This window comes from Ranitomeya imitator, chromosome 2 (genome assembly GCF_032444005.1).
Source record: "Ranitomeya imitator isolate aRanImi1 chromosome 2, aRanImi1.pri, whole genome shotgun sequence".
Taxonomy (NCBI): Eukaryota; Metazoa; Chordata; class Amphibia; order Anura; family Dendrobatidae; genus Ranitomeya; species Ranitomeya imitator.
This window is the reverse complement of record NC_091283.1, coordinates 623517522-623534324: the sequence shown is the minus strand read 5'-3', so window position 1 is coordinate 623534324 and position 16803 is coordinate 623517522. Positions and strand designations below refer to the sequence as shown.

At 45.9% G+C, this 16803-nt stretch overlaps 2 protein-coding genes across 2 annotated transcripts in view; one reads left to right on the top strand and one right to left on the bottom strand.

Annotated features, from left to right (window-relative positions):
• Positions 1–16803, top strand: part of LOC138665226 (transmembrane channel-like protein 8) — a 179796-nt gene that overhangs the window by 16600 nt on the left and 146393 nt on the right. The window lies entirely within an intron of this gene.
• The window catches only part of TMC6 (transmembrane channel like 6), a 108939-nt gene that overhangs the window by 46784 nt on the left and 45352 nt on the right, over positions 1–16803 (bottom strand). The window contains exon 4 of the mRNA XM_069752514.1: positions 6515–6592. Coding sequence (XP_069608615.1) covers positions 6515–6592 — 78 coding nt within the window. The remainder of the gene's footprint in view (positions 1–6514; positions 6593–16803) is intronic.

Sequence of the window (16803 nt, the reverse complement as noted above, 5' to 3'; positions counted from 1 at the left end):
ACTCACATTTCTCAGACATTTCAATGTAAACACTGTCTGATGCCGTTGAGCCCTGGTGACAGCATAGTGAGGAGGTGTGCAGGATTCCTTCTGCGCAGTTACAACGTGGGTGGCATTACCAGACAGGCTTTGGGTGCAGGTGGAGGACCGAGAGGAGGTTGAGGCAGAAGCAGTGGAGGAACTTCTAGATACAGAGGATCGATATGCAACTCGTGGCGACGGCAAGACTTGGACAGCAGCCCCTTCTCCTGATGTCGCCGTAGTTACCCAGTGCCCAGTCACCGACATGTAACGCCCCTGTCCAGGTCTACTTGTCCAAGTGTCTGTGGTGAAATGCACCCTGTCACACACAGAGTTTCTCAAGGAAGCAGTGATGTTGTGTGCGACATGCTGGTGTAGCACAGGCACAGCTTTCTTTGAGAAGTAGTGGTGACTGGGCATCTGGTACTGGGGTACTGCGACGGACATAAGGTCTCGAAAATCCTCTGTGTCCACCAGGCGGAAAGGCAGCATTTCTGTAGCCAACAGCTTGCTAATGGAGAAATTCAACCTCTTAGCTTTGTCATGGCTAGGAGGAAATAGGAAATGGTCTTTTACTTGTCCACATCTGAGGGACTGAGGCCTGGCTGCCGTGCTTAGACGGAGTTGAGTAGGGTGTCTCCGGCAAACTGCTGGTCTGTGAGGAAGGTGCAGGCGGAGATGTTATGTTGCCTTGATCAAAATGTCGTGTTGATGTCAGAGAGCGCTCAACACCAGCAGGTGTTTCCACCAGCAAATGTCCTGACGACCTGCCAATCACACTGGCTGTTGCGGGTAAAGAGGTGGAAGGTCTGCATCCAAAACCATGTGCGACTGCTGTCCCCATAGTCACAGAGGATGAAGAGGAAGCGGATGCACTTGATGGGGCAGACGGTGGTTGACCCGGCCCACTAGGCCGCATTGTGGCACAGTGAGCTTCCCTGTTGTGAATTCTGTGGCAGAGCTCCCTCCTGTGGTCACAAGTGGTACTTCGGCTGATTCTCTCTGGGAGCTTCCGTTTGTGGAGGAAAGTGGTACTGCGGCTTCTGAGTTTCCTCCCTCAGGTGATCTGGTGAGGTCGTTAGGTGCTTCTCTACTTAACTCCACCTAATGCTTTGATCCATGCTTCCTGTCAATGTTCCAGTGTTGGACTTGTTTTTCCCTGGATCATTCCTGTGGCCTGCTGCTCTGCATAGCTAAGTTCTTCTTTGCTATTTGTTTGCTATTTTTTCTGTCCAGCTGGTCTATTGTTTTGCTGGAAGCTCTGGGACGCAAAGGGTGTACCTCCGTGCCGTTAGTTCGGTACGGAGGGTCTTTTTGCCCCCTTTGCGTGGTTTTCTTTAGGGTTTTGTGTAGACCGCAAAGTTATCTTTCCTATCCTCGCTCTGTTAAGAAAGTCGGGCCTCACTTTGCTGAATCTATTTCATCCCTACGTTTGTCTTTTCATCTTAACTCACAGTCATTATATGTGGGGGGCTGCCTTTTCCTTTGGGGTATTTCTCTGAGGCAAGGTAGGCTTATTTTCTATCTTCAGGCTACTTAGTTTCTCAGGCTGTGCCGAGTTGCATAGGCAGAGTTAGGCGCAATCCACGGCTGCCTCTAGTGTTGTTTGGAGAGGATTAGGGATTGCGGTCTGCAGAGTTCCCACGTCTCAGAGCTCGTTCTATTATTTTGGGTTATTGTCAGATCATTGTATGTGCTCTGACCGCTATGTCCATTGTGATACTGAATTGCCTATCACAACACTTCCCACTGCAACTTATGCCTCATATCCATGTGACGGTTCATGCATGAAGTACTGAAGCTAGTGATTTTTTGGCCTCTACTGAGATTTTGTTGACAAATCTTACAGACAACATGAGTTGGGTCATCCTTTGCGATGTCAAAAAATGCCCAGGCATCTACCCTGACAGACTCGGAATGGTCCCAAATTTGGTCCTCATCTACTGGAGGAATGTTAAACACACTCATGTTAGAAACCAACTACAAAGTGTTAACCCGATGGTATCTGACCCCCGCTAGAGTAGCTAAAGCTGTGGCTAACCACTCCCCAAATTGCTTCAGAGGTTGCAATTCAACAGGAGACATGTTCCATATATGGTGGCTTTGCCCGATTGTCAGAAGGTTCTGGATTAGGATATACCATTTGGTTTTTTCCATAGCGAACATTAACCTTAAAAAAAAACCATGGGAGGCACTACTTAACAAGCGCATCCCCAACATCCCTAATCATACCCGATCCCTTATCTCATTTATATTTTTAGCAGCGAAACAAATCATTGCTTTGGCATGGAAAAAACCAAACTTAGACTTTTCCGCGGTCAAAACACGCCTCACCTGGTACATGATCAACGAGAAATTGTCGGCTATACTAATGGACAAAGTTGGAAAATTCGAGAAAATATGGCTCCCCTGGGCGGAATACACCAACCACACCCCTTTTGCCACACCGGTACTATACCCAACTAACTACATTCAGTCGGATTCAGAATAACCTACCAAACCCTTTAGACGTTATACACCTCTTTACTCGGGCTCCCCTCCCCCACTCCCCCTTTCCCTTACTTTGGTTAGGTTGTATGATTGCATGTCAGTTAACCACATGCACTATTGTTCAGATTGTATGTAAAGACTTATCCTGATTTTTTTTTTTTTTATTTTTTATTATCTTGATTATCGCGTAAATGTAAACCGAAAACTTTAAATAAAAATTTATTATTTAAAAAAAAAAAAAAAAAAATGCCCAGGCTATGCAAGGCTTAGAGCCCGTGCGACCTGAAGAGCCACCATGACTTCTGGTCTGAGGCACAGTTGGGGTTGAGGATGCAGTTGTTGACGTGCTTCCAGTACTCCGTCTCTGTCCAGGAAGGCGCACCGTTACCTCGTCGTCAGACTCGTCACTAGCATCCTACTCCACCTCCTCTGCTGACCTCATGGACTGACGGTTGACAGTAAGTGGGATCTACAACCTCGTCATCATCATCCTGTGTGTTCTCACACCCGTCGTCCTCAGAGCCAACCTCTTCCTGCCCCGACCGAAAAGTCAAGTTTTCGTTCCAATCAAGTATCTCAATCTCATCATCATCTTCCTCATGGTCTCCACCAACAGGAGTTACAGTTTGGGAACGAGGGTCTAGATTATGCTCAGAACCTTCTTCATCTGGGCCTGGATCCGACTCTCAAAGATTCTGGGCATCAGTGCAGATCATTTCCTCGTCTGGATTCACAGAAGCTCTGGAGCAGACCTCTGATTCCCAGGCTATAGTATGCGTAAACAGCTCTACAGACTCAACAATGTGTGTTACCCCATGCTCAACAGGCAGCTGGAGACTTGGAAGCTGTGAGGAAGCAAGTGCGATTGGAGTGACAACTCTGAGGACTGGAGTAGTTGTGATGTTGAAATTGACATGGAGGAGAGCCCACTTGAACGAGCACTTGATATCCGTTCAAGCACCTGCTGTTTTTGTGCCTCATCTGGAATTTTTGGCGATGCTTGTAGCGATGGTCGTAAGAAAGGGATCATATCAGATTGTCCACGAAAAGAAGTAGACATCTTACTTTGGCTGGAAGATGGTCTTTCTTCTGCAGATGTTACTGTTGCTTTACCACCTACCCCACGGACACAACCTTTTTTTCCCTTTCCAACACGCCTATTCCCCTTTCCACCAGCAGCAGGCCTTTTGCCAGTCATTTTAGTGCTTAACTAATTGGCAACTCTGTATCTGTAGTTGTTGGTACAACAACCGATGGATGAAAACCGAGCAGAACTGAGTGGCCAAACTGTGGTACTAGGCCTAAAACTATTAACTGGATTAGATGCAGAGAAAATAGAGATACACTGGCTGTATAGTTTGTTTCACAGGCGGGCTACTCAGCTGATGTGCAGACACTGCTCCTAGGCTCTAAACTATTAACTAGATTAGATGCAGTGAAAATAGAGATACACAGGCGGTGTAGTTAGTTTCACAGGCGGGCTACTCAGATGACTATCAGACAATGCTACCAGCCCAAAAGGATTGGCTGAGCTAGATTACACCAAATGCTGTGACAAACACTTGCACAGCACTGGCACAGACCTGCCTGGCAAACAGTGCTATGAACTGCTGTAACCTACCCTGAAAAGGGCTGATATTACAACCAGTCCCGACAATTAGCTAAAAAAAAACCCACTCTTAGTCTGTATAGCGGCCACAGCAGCAGCGGTGCCGTCTAAAGGTACCTTCACACATAACGATATTGTTAACGATATCGTTGCTATTTGTGACGTAGCAACGATATCGTTAATGAAATCGTTATGTGTGACAGCGACCAACGATCAGGCCCCTGCTGGGAGATCGTTGGTCGCTGAATAAAGTCCAGAACTTTATTTCGTCGCTGGATCTCCCGTGGACATCGCTGGATCGGCGTGTGTGACACCGATTCAGCGATGTCTTCACTGGTAACCAGGGTAAACATCGGGTAACTAAGCGCAGGGCCGCGCTTAGTAACCCGATGTTTACCCTGGTTACCATGCTAAAAGTAAAAAAAAACAAACACTAGATACTTACCTACCGCTGTCTGTCCTCCAGCGCTGTGCTCTGCACTCCTCCTGTACTGGCTGTGAGCCGGAAAGCAGAGCGGTGACGTCACCGCTCTGCTTTCCGGCTCCCAGACAGCACAGTAGGAGAGCAGAGAAGCAGAGCACAGCGCTGGAGGACAGACGGCTGTAGATAAGTATGTAGTGTTTGTTTTTTTTTACTTTTAGCATGGTAACCAGGGTAAACATCGGGTTACTAAGCGCGGCCCTGCGCTTAGTTACCCGATGTTTACCCTGGTTACCGGCATCGTTGGTCGCTGGAGAGCGGTCTGTGTGACAGCTCTCCAGCGACCAAACAGCGACGCTGCAGCGATTCGGATCGTTGTCGGTATCGCTGCAGCGTCGCTAAATGTGAAGGGGCCTTAACACTAAGCTGCAGCAGTGAGGAAATGGTGGCGACGGGGCAAATGGCTGGTTCTTATAGGGCAAGGACATGTGACATACACAGCCAATGACACATGCCCTTGCTTGTGTGCATCACATGCACATTGCTGTGTGTGTGCGCACTGCTGATAGGCTGAGAGACTGCACCGCCCCACTGTAAATGCGGGAAAGAAAAAAAAAATGGAGATCGAAGTTATTTCAGCACAGATCTATCCCCCCCCCCCACCCACTATACACTGAAACAGTCTATTAACAATGATAAACAGTTTTAATGTGCAAATCAAGCTAGGTTGTTGGTGAACGGACAGTTATCGAACAGAAACTCGAACAGCCGAATTTTAAGCAAATTGTTCGGGGTAGTCGAACGACTCGAACACCGCCCAAAACAGCTCGAATTTGAAATTGGCAAACAGTTCGACTCGAACACCGCTCATCTCTAATTATAGGGAATAATGAGAGCAGTGTATTCTCCATACTGACTCATCACCTATGTAACATCCTCTTACCCCCAGGCTACTCCTCTCCCAGCAGTGTACAGAATACATGTATCCTCCCTGCTCCACCACATTGAGCAGAGTAACATTACTTTCCACACAGTCACCATCATGTGAGGACAAGAAGAAGCTGCAGATATCACATGTGGTGTATCATACAATTACTGTATGAGGTGTCAGCTATGTCTGTGGTGGAAATACAGGAACACTGAGTGAGGCAGATATATAAGGTGAATGGTAGAGGAGCACAATGTCTGAGGTAAAACTGTTCTCTGTATGCGAGACAGACAACACTACATCAGTACATGGTGGGTGAAGTGAATTTGCCCAGTTATGTGAGGTGATAAATGCTGTGTTTTAGCAATTTCTTCTGGTGAGAGAAAGAGGAAGAGACAAAACAACAACAAAAAAAGGCATACAGATGGACCCCTGTTTCCAACAGGAGAAATATAAATGGTGGTCCTGCAGTAGGGTGCCTAAACAGCAGTTGACATCTACATATATGGCATTTCTGCACCCACAAAAACCTTCTTTAGGAACTCCGCATATGAAAAGTACAAAGAAAGGAGAAAAAGGTCAGGGACGTTGCAATGTTACAGTATTGAGGAAATATCCCTCCTGAGAAGTTTGAAGTGCTGTTTATTCTCCCCTGTGTTACAAACTAAGATGAGCCCTTAGGACAGTGAGGATCCAAACATGTGTTCACTTCTTAAAGGGCTTGTCCACTTTCAGGAAAGTGGACTCCAAACTCTGTAAAATAACTCAAATAAATTCAGCAGGTACTCAATCTCCCTGGTTCCAGCACCAGCTCCCCACCACTTTTCTTGTCTCAGTGTTTTGGTTGCAGCGGTGACAGCACATCAACAACATATAATTTTTTTTAATTTAAAACAAACTAAAAACCTATCTTCCTAAATTTAACAAATTTAACAAAGTTCAATGTGGGAGTCTGAGCATTACTTGTTTAAGTGGACTTTATACCTGAAATGCCTGAGGTTTTATTTTATAAATAGGGAGCACATCCCAAAATTGCCATACTTACCAATTGTTCGACTTGGCATATTAGCAAGGATTCTCATGGTGGCGGAGTAGTGGTCACCCAATGAATCAGGACTAGTTCCTAGAAAAAAGAAAAAACTTAATGTAACACAATTGGAAGTTAATGGAGCACCTAAGGTAGGTTTTCATGAAGGTCTGAAGCAATTTGCTGAGCGGCCATAACCAACTGTCGAATGTTAAGGTGCTTTCAACATTGCGTTGTGTCACACGTTCGTTGGTCCTGTTGGGGCTAACGTCCAAATTCCCACCCAAGACAGAATTCAGCCGTATGCGCCGACTGGGCCATAGACCATAATGGTGCCAACAAGGTCAACGTGTGCTCTGGGTTGCATCATTTTCGGGCTTATATGCCTCCTGGAGGCAGGCACCCAGATGCAGTCTACTATGTCTGAGTGTCTTAAGTATAGGAATATATGCGGGGGAGGGAAGGTTTGAACGTAAGCCCCGACAGAACCAACAAATGTGTTGTAATGTTTTTATCTCAGTAAGAAATAGAGTGAAGCTACTATATAACACCCTACTTAGATATCTTCCATTTAGGTTACATTTTTATAAAACCGGTTTCATACGTTAATAACATGCGTAAAAGACATAGTCTGCTTTACAGTTGATCCATATGGGATCCGCATTTTTTTTTTTTTTAAACACTCAGTCTTAAATGGGCACGTTAATTGAAAATACAGAAGAGAATAGTGTATGCTGCGCTTCATTTTTTTCACCCGGACATTTGGTCTATGTAAAAATTAACGGTCATCTGAGCAACATTGGTCTTTAGCGTTGTCCGTGTGATATTAGTTTGCTTTACACTGACAGCAGTAACCTAAAATAAGGTCGTGTGAATGTACCCCAATAGAGCAGACATACATGATTACCCCTTTCCGACATGCGTCGTGTATATACTGCTCTGCGGAAGCTGCATTTCTGCAAAGCGAAGCATATAAATACAGCGCGCTATTTCTTTGACTGCAGGATATCCCTGCATGTTGCCCTGGGGGGCTATACCGCCCACCAAAATCACCTTGCGTCGGCGATCACTGTGATTGGCTGGTTAGCATTGATCAGCCAATAAAAGCAAGGTCACAATAAAGTTATAAAAACAGCAAACTATGTGACATGCTTTGAGTAGTGCTGTCTCAAACAGAACTAATCACAATAGGTAGGGGGATAGCCACGTCACCTCACCTGATTAATCCCTTTGACGCTGATTGGTCAGTCATTATTGTTCAACCAATCAGCACCAAAAGCGTTCATCTAAAATAGCGATCACCGCTCTGCACGCCATCTTTATCTCAGAGTTGGTGTGCAGAGCAGTTGTACTGCTGCCGTCACACTATCAGTATTTGGTCAGTATTTTACATCAGTATTTGTAGCCAAAACCAGGAGTGGGTGATAAATGCAGAAGTGGTGCATATGTTTCTATTATACTTTTCCTCTATTTGTTCCACTCCTGGTTTTGGCTACAAATACTGATGTAAAATACTGACCACATACTGATAGTGTGACGGCAGCCTTAGAGAAAAAGTATTCGTGGCCAGTGCGATCCTCCCGCGATCTGTCTCCTGCAATTTGTGCTGTATTCTGGCTGACGTGTGCCTGATCTGTGATTACAGCAGCAGAAGCAGTTCCCCAATCCCTGTTCCAGCTCTCCGCCATCCTATCCCCAATCACTCACACTCCCAATTGTATTTTTGGCACACTCTTTTTGTGCGGCGTCCTGGGCTGAGTATCTGTGCTCTTTCCATGGCCGTTGTGCTCTGATCAGTATCGTTGCTGATCAGCGACCTTTTCTTTTTCAAGCTAGTTACAGTAGCGGAAGTCAGTGTTAGGGATGTCCGATTTTCTTTTAGAAAAAAAAAAAAAAAAGAGAGAGTAGGAAGGTAACATTTTTCTTTTGCTAAAAAAAAAAAAAAAAAGAATTGAAGAATTGTTATTGATGGTTAACTTCATCAGGGGAGCGAGCGGAGTGTGATTTTTTTTTTTTTTGCAAAAGCAAAATGAAGAATAGTTAGCGCCGAGTAACTTTATAAATAGGGCATTAGTGTAATGAACGTCACTGTAATTTTTAACAATTTTTTATATCTACTGATTTTTATTTTTATTTTTTCTTCTAAGTGTTTCTTCTAAATTTTTACCTCTACTTTTTATAATAAATAGTACTCTTTACACAAGCCCCACACAATACACCACTTACACACACATTCCCAATGTTGAAGAATAAAATAAAAATGTCCCGTTTGTCAAGAAAACACTATTCACCAGAGGAGGCATAAGCTTTCCTTGCCTCAGACATTGATTGAAGCAGTGACAAAGATCCCACATTCCTCTATTTCTCTTGCTCCTCCTCATCTAGCAAGGTGCCCTAGAACAGGCAACCCCTACAGCAATTGATCCCATATGGAATCCACCGACTGAAAATTATCAGCCTGTTATTCAGGATATCATGGGCAGCTCAGGAATCCAATTTGGCCTCACTTAAACGGACTTTTTCTAATTCTTTTTCAGCGAGGAAATAATGAATCTTATGGTGGCCCAGACAAATTTGTATGCCCATCATTTTTTCACCTCAAATCCCATGTCATCATATGGCAGATTGACCCTGTAAATGCAGCAGAGATAATGACATTTTGGGTATTGTGCTGCATATGGGCATTGTCAGAAAACCAGAGCTTCGGCAATACTGGAGTACTGATATACTCTATAGCACACTGGTATTCAGTATGGCCATGAATAGAGATGAGCGAATTTGATCGGGACAAGCTGTAGCGCTTACCGAATAATCTTCAGAGGAACCCGGATACATGGAGTGCTCCTGCTGATCTGCTGTTCGGCTCCACAGCTGCATGAGTCGCGGCTGTGTGATAGTCACAACACATGCATGGATAGCCTGTTTGCAGGGCTCTCCATGCATGTGTCGTTACTGTCACACAGCTGGGACACATGCAGCTGCGGAGCCAAACAGCTGATCAGAAGGAGCACTCCATGTATCCGGGTTCCCTCTGCAGCTTATTCGGTAAGCGCTATAGCTTGCCGAATAAGCCCTGACCTGATCAAATTTGCTCATCTCTAGCCATGACAAGGACACGATTTGAAGTGATGCAAAAATGTTTTCATTATAGTGATAATGCGCAGTGTTCTCAACGAGACGATCATAACTTTGATCGTCTATATAAAATTCGGCCAGTAGTTGACCACTTCAACAGAAAATTTGCTGAGACATACAACTCCCAAAGGGACAGCTGTATAGATAAATATCTGGTTCATTTCAAGGAAGGCTAAGATTCCAACAATACATGTCCAGTAAGAGGGCCAACTACGGAATTAAACTGTACAAGCTGTGCGAGAGTACCTCAGAGTACACCCACAGATTTGGGTCTACGAAAGGAAGGACACCCAGATTGACTCCCCTGAGTAACCCCCTGTCATCGGGGTGAGTGGGAAAATTGTGTGGGAATTGCTGCACTTATTGCTGGATAAGGGTTATCACCTCTACGTAGATAACTTTCACATCAGTATCCCCCACTCTTCAAGACCCTCTCTGTCAGAGGTATAGTTGCATGTGGCACCGTGCGAGAAAAAAAAAAGTCAGAGAGGACTCCCTTAGCCATTAACTGTGCAACTGCTGAAAGAGGGCGAAAGCAGAGCCCAATACAGCGACAACATGCTGGTGATCAAGTATAAAAACAAGGAGGGATGTTCTTATCTTGACAACCATACACCATGACAACAGCTCACTTGTCAATGTTAGAGGTACCACAACACAAGTCACAAAGCCAGATTGTATCCTGGATTAGAAGAAGTACATGGTGGCGGTAGATCTCTCAAACCAGGTCCTCAAACCATACAGTGCCATGCAAAAAGCTAACGTATGGTACAAAAAACAAACAAACAAAAAAAAAAAAAATCGACAGTGAACATTGTACAGATGGCACTGTATAATGCTTTTGTGCTGTTTCAATCTCCAGGCAATACGGGGACCTTCCTTCAGTTTCAGGAGGTATGCATCAAGGCCCTAATGTTTGGCACTCAGGAAGGGGAGGGTCCCAGTACTTCTGAAACGGATAGTGCCTGTATCGTCCCATGTCAACGTTTTCCAGGAGAGGTTCCCCAAACAGCGAAGAAGGGAAGAGCACAAAAAAGGTGCAGAGTATGCTCCAAGAGAGGAATATGAAAAGACACAATTTTCCATTGTGAAACCTGCCCTGAGAAACCTGGCCTTTGCATTAATGACTGCTTCAAAGTGTACCACACATCCATAAATTAATTAAATCATTTTTTCCCTGTTGACACACTTTTATAATCTGATGCACTTCGCACAACTTACACATAACACCACATTATCAATTCATACACTAATAGAACCAAAAGCATTATAAACATTACTATAACTGTAGTTTTCAAAATGGGGTCTCTTGTCGGGAATTTCTACTGTTTAGGCACATCAGGGCCTCTCCAAATGTGTCACGGGGCGTGCAAACCATTCCATCAAATTCTGAGCTCCCAACAGTCACTCCTTTCCTTCCGAGCCCTGCCATGTACCCAAACAGTAGTTTTCCACCACATATCAGGTATCTGCGTACTCAGGGGGAATTGCACAAAAGTTTTAGGGGCTCAATTTCTCCTGTTATCCTTGTGAAAATAAAAAATAAAATAAAAAATGGGGCTAAATACCACTTTTTTGGAAAAAATAAGACTTTTTTTTTTATTTCCACGACTCAATGTTATAAATTTCTGTGAAGCACCTGGGGCTTCAAGGTGCTCACCACACATCTAGATAAATTCCTTGAAGGGTCTGTTTTCAAAAATGATGTCATTTGTGGGTTGTTTCCACTGTTTAGACACATTAGGGACTCTCCAAATGCAACATGGCATCCGCTCTCGATTCCAGCCAATTTTGCATTCAGGAGGAGGATGTCCGGCGGTGCGGCAGTTTTTGCGGGGAACAGTGCAGGGGCGAGGCTGTGGGGGTACTCACGGCGCCGGACATAGGGGACCCCGAGGAGTTTCCCTCCCTGCCCTCTGTCGCTAAGCCGGTTATCACTGGGGCCAAGGAGGGCAGGGGGGGGGGGGATGTCCATGCCGTTGCGAAAGGGGGACGGTGTGGGCAGACTCCATCCCTGCTCACTACGGCTGAGCCGGCCAGGGCTGTGGGGGGCAGGTCCGAGGAACATGGTGCGGCTAAAGGGGGGAGCACTTGTGACAGGGGCGCAGTGCGCCTCAACGGAGAAGCGGCACGCGCTGCGACAGGGGAGCAGCGTGTCCAAAAAGCACAGAAAAAGCAGGATAAATCATCTGCAGGGAACACTGGGCGCCCTGCTGTGACAGGGGGACAGAGTGCTCCAGCACCCAAGTGTGACACCAGGACCCCGAAGTCTGTTGGTGCAGGGCAGGTGGCTGTTATGGACCTGGTGGTTAGGAGCACCCAGAACGACCTGATGGTTAAACTCACACAGGACAAGCTCTGGGAAGTGGGAGCTCTGCCGACCGCAATCCCTAATCCTATCACACAACTAGAAATAGCCGTGGAGCATACCTAACACGACCTAGACGCCTCTTCACAGCCTAAGAGCTAACTAGCCCTAAAGAAAGAAAATAAAGCCTACCTTGCCGCCGAGAAATTCCCCAAAGGAAAAGGCAGCCCCCCACATATATTGACTGTGAGATAAGATGAAAGTCACAAACACAGAAATGAAACAGGTTTTAGCAAAGGGAGGCCAGACTTACTAAACAGACTGAGGATAGGAAAGGTATCTTTGCGGTCAGCACAAAACCCCACAAAAAGACCACGCAGAGTGTGCAAAAAGACCTCCGCACCGACTCACGGTGCGGAGGTGCCACTCTGCATCCCAGAGCTTCCAGCTAGCAGGGCAAGATCATGATAGCCAGCTGGACAAGGAAACAATGAACAAATAAATAACTAGCAGGGACTTAGCTTCTGCTGGAGTAGACAGGTCACCAGTAAGATCCAAGAGCGAACTGAACCAGTACTAGAACATTGACAGCTGGCATGGAGTAACGATCTGAGTGGAGTTAAATAGAACAGCCAGCCAAAGAATAAACTACGTCACCTGTGGAAGGAACCTCAGAAGCAGCAGCTCCACTCACAGCCACCAGAGGGAGTCCATGGACAGAACTCACCGAAGTACCATTCCTGACCACAGGATGGAGTTCGATAACAGAATTCACAACAGGTGGCGCCCTCCAACAAGCAGCGGGCCCAGAATAATAAAGTGCAAACTGTTGCAGTAGGGGGTCAGGTCGCTCCAGAGACACAACAGAGAGCCAGCACCAATCAAGGGAAAACGGGTGTGGTTCTGAACCCCTCCCCCGGTTCAGCAGGTGTGAGTGCAGAGAAGCCAGACACAAGCGAGGAAGGAATGGATGTGACTGTGGAAGGTGCAGAAAACAGTGGGACAAATGGTGGTGAGAATACTTGTAATAAAGTGATGGGAAATGGTGGCAATGGTAAGGGGAATGAAAGGAGCTGTGCAGGAAATGATGGGAGTAGTAGTCGAGCGAATGGTGGGAGTAGTGGTGGAGTGAATGATGGGAGTAGTGGTGGAGTGAATGAGGCGAGCATTACGTATGTTGGTGGAGGGGAACTAGGTAGTGGTCCCACTGTCCCCCCCCCGGCAGTGGTGAGGCTTTAGCCCCAAGCTATTCAGGAGCTGTCACTGCTGGGGGTAGTAGTGCGCCCTTGTCTGGTGACCCAAAGGATGGTGACTTGCAACAGCGCTTCCTGGACGCCCTGAGGAAAGGGGAAAGTTCCATCAATGTAGAGGGGAGGGAGGTTGATCTGTCTTTCTGGATAGAGAGACACGGTCTTTCCACCTTCCGAGATAGAGGGACAGAGACTGGTCTCTGCCGACACCAGGGCAGAGGAGTAACCGCAGGAACGTGGCCCGTCTCCAGTGGTTAAGCAAGGATGCCTGTCCTGATCGGTCAAAGGTTGCTGAGCTCCTGCTGGGGATGGGCTTCGTGGCATATGACATCTTCGCCTTGATCCATCCCTATGGGACCTCCTACTTCGATGTCAGCTTCATGAGGCCAGAGAGCCTTGAGCTTTTCTGGTATCGCCATGAGCTGGCTTGGGGTCGCCTCGAATGGCAGGGTTTCCTCCCTGTAGCAATATCCCGCCAGAACTCAGTCAGGAAGGTGACCGTTTTGACCAGTAAAGAGTCACTTTCCTGTGTCGACATCTCCACCTGGGTTGGACGATACGGCAACATCGTCGGTATTTCCGAAAAGACACTTGACGACCATGGTATCTGATCAGGAGCCTGGACCTTCATAGTGAAATTGAAGGTTTCAGGAAACACCGTTACCCATATCCCTTCCTCAACATTTTTGGGGAGGGACAGGATCTTGATTTTCTACCGGGGGCAGCCTGAGGTCTGTTACAGGTGCGGCAGCCCCACACACTTCAGTGCACAGTGTACCACCCAGAAATGCGCACTGTGTGGGGACCTTGGCCATCTCGCTGCTACCTGTGGCACGATTAGGTGTAACTTGTGTGGTGACCTCGGTCACCCGTTCAGTCGCTGTCCGCGTTCCTTTGCCAATGCGGTCTTGAAAGCGGCGAGTGTGGGACAGGCGAAAGCCGGGACTAATCTTGCGGGTGAAGGGGTCAGTAGGGGCGAAGGAGGCAGGGAACTGATGAGGAGCAGGCTGCCGCCATCCAATATCAGGCAGCAGGAACAGCGCCATGGGAACAGAGGGCAGGGAGTAATGTCCCTAAACTCTGACCCGGGTGCTTCACTTGCAGCTGAGGATCCTAAAGACAGCGAATTGAGCGAGGAAGTCAAGAGACTTGAAAGGGAGGAGCAAAAGGACACCATGTCTGCCCAGGAACCTTCATCCAGTGACAGTCTGGATGAGGGAGAGGGGGAGTGGTGACAGCAAAAGAAAAAGGATAACAGGAAAACAACTAAGGATAAGAGGGGTCCGGGCCTCAAGCCTCCTTCTTGGAGTGCGACCCTTCTGATTCTGTAGCCCTGATCCAGGTGCCATTGGAAGGTCCAGCCGCCCCCCCCCCCCCCTGGGGGATCTCTCTAACCGGTTCCAGGCCCTCAAGGCCCACCTTGTGCACCGTGTGCGGGTCATGTGTCAGCAGTGACGCACGCAGGGGGCACTGACTGGAGGGGAGTAGGGAGGGGGCACTGTGCCTGTCGCTGATTGGTCAGCGACCCGGGATTTCCGTTACAGACAGACGGACGGACGGAAGTACCCCTTAGACGAATATATATATATTATATATACACTAGCTATTGAACCCGTTCCACGCCCGGGTGGCGAGCATTTATATTGGTATATGGTCTCCATCCTGTCATGTGCTGGTCCATCCTGCGTCCCCATCCTGTCATGTGCTGCTCCATCCTGCGCCCCCATCCTATCATGTGCTGCACCCATCCTGCGCCCCCATTCTGTCATGTGCTGCTCCCATCCTGCGCCCATTCTGACATGTGCTGAACCCATCCTGCGCCTCCATTCTGACATGTGCTGCACCCATCCTGCACCTCCATTCTGTCATTTGCTTTCTTTATTTTATTGGAATTTTTCTTTCTTGTCCCCGATTTGTAGGTCATGAACTTTCTCCATTTTGGTTCCATTTCTGGTTTATTTCTTTGTGATTTTTGTCGTTTGTTGTCGTCTGATTGGAGCTCTGTTCTCATGTTTTGTTCTATTGTGTTTTATTTGTAATGTATCATAGTTAGTGTCATGTGAAGTATTTTTTATTTAATAAAAGACCTACAGCGTTCCAGAGTTATGACCTCAAAAAGTGACAATGGTCAGAATTGAACAAATTTGCCTGGTCAGGAAGGTGAAAACAATTTTCGGGATGAAGGGGTTTAAGTCTAAGTCCTCTTAAAGCCATATCAAAGTTCTGGTTCAAAAAAGTTATCACTTATCCACAGGATAGGTAGTAACTTGGTGACCAGTGGGTGTTACATCACTGGGAACTGTATCGATCTGCAGGATAAGTTACTTTTACACCAATTACAAAATGGAATTGCAAGTAAAACCATTGAAGGATTTCCATCAGGCTATGTGCACACGTTCAGGATTTCTTGCAGAAAATTCGTGAGAAAAACCTGAAATTTTCTGCAAGAAATCTGCATGAGTTTTTTGTGCATTTTATCCGCGTTTTTGATGCTTTTTTATGCGTTTTTTTACGGACATTTCCCAATGCATTTTATAGTGAGAAATCCACAAAAAAAACAACAAAATTATTGAACATGCTGCGTTTTTTACCGCAATGCGTTTTTTTCATGGAAAAAAATGCATCATGTGCACAAAACATGCAGAATTCATTCTAAATGATGGGATGCATATTGTATGCTTTTTTTATTTGCGGTTTTATAGCGTTTTTATCGTGAAAAAAAACCGTGAAAAATCAGCAACGTGTGCACACAGCCTCATTGTTTGGTCAGTTTTTACCACCAGCGATTTTTCAGTTATTTTCTCATATTAAAAAATGAAAAAAAAAAATAAAGATTCTCTTTTCTATTGCAACATTAAAAATGGACAGCACACAAATGGCAATGTGTTGTGGTCAGTGATTTCACAGACTCATAGTCTGTATTTGTAATTTTGTTCTGTGACTTGAAGTCATACATGTCTCTGTAATTTTTTTTGTGGACAGCTCCATAGATTATCCGAGGTATGTGTTATCTCCATGAAAAACACTGCATACGTACATAAAAAAAACTGACATCAGAATGAGGCCTTAGGCAGAGAACCTCCTGGAATATATTATGTACCATCTGATAAAAACATTTACGTCTCCTTTCAGGAAACATTGATCTATAAAGCGATACATATTTTATGTTTATGGGAACCCACTTTACATCACTAGCTTCTGCGGACTGGCAGTGATCTCTCAGTGTATGAGATAGTTAGAGGCCAGTCTACCATAGGGGTTCTTTGTCTGACTGTTCTGTGTGTTCTACCAGAGTATAAATACACAATAGGGTGAGTCTATACAGACTGATACAAAGGCAAACAAGAAAAAAAACGAGGTGATAAGGGCACAGGTAAAAATATACTACACAAACTACCAGATAAATGCAAAAGAAATAAGCTTCATTCAAAACAGACCTAAAAATAAAAGCTGCACATTAGTTTCAATGATACTCAAGGGATTGCACCTGCAACACCCCAGGTAACTGGTTGTTGCAGTGATGTTGCCTTCTTTTCGGAATGGGTGATATCATGCTCAGAGATAATGGAATTCCCTTTATCAGGTAAAGCATTCACAGGCAACATGTTCCAAAT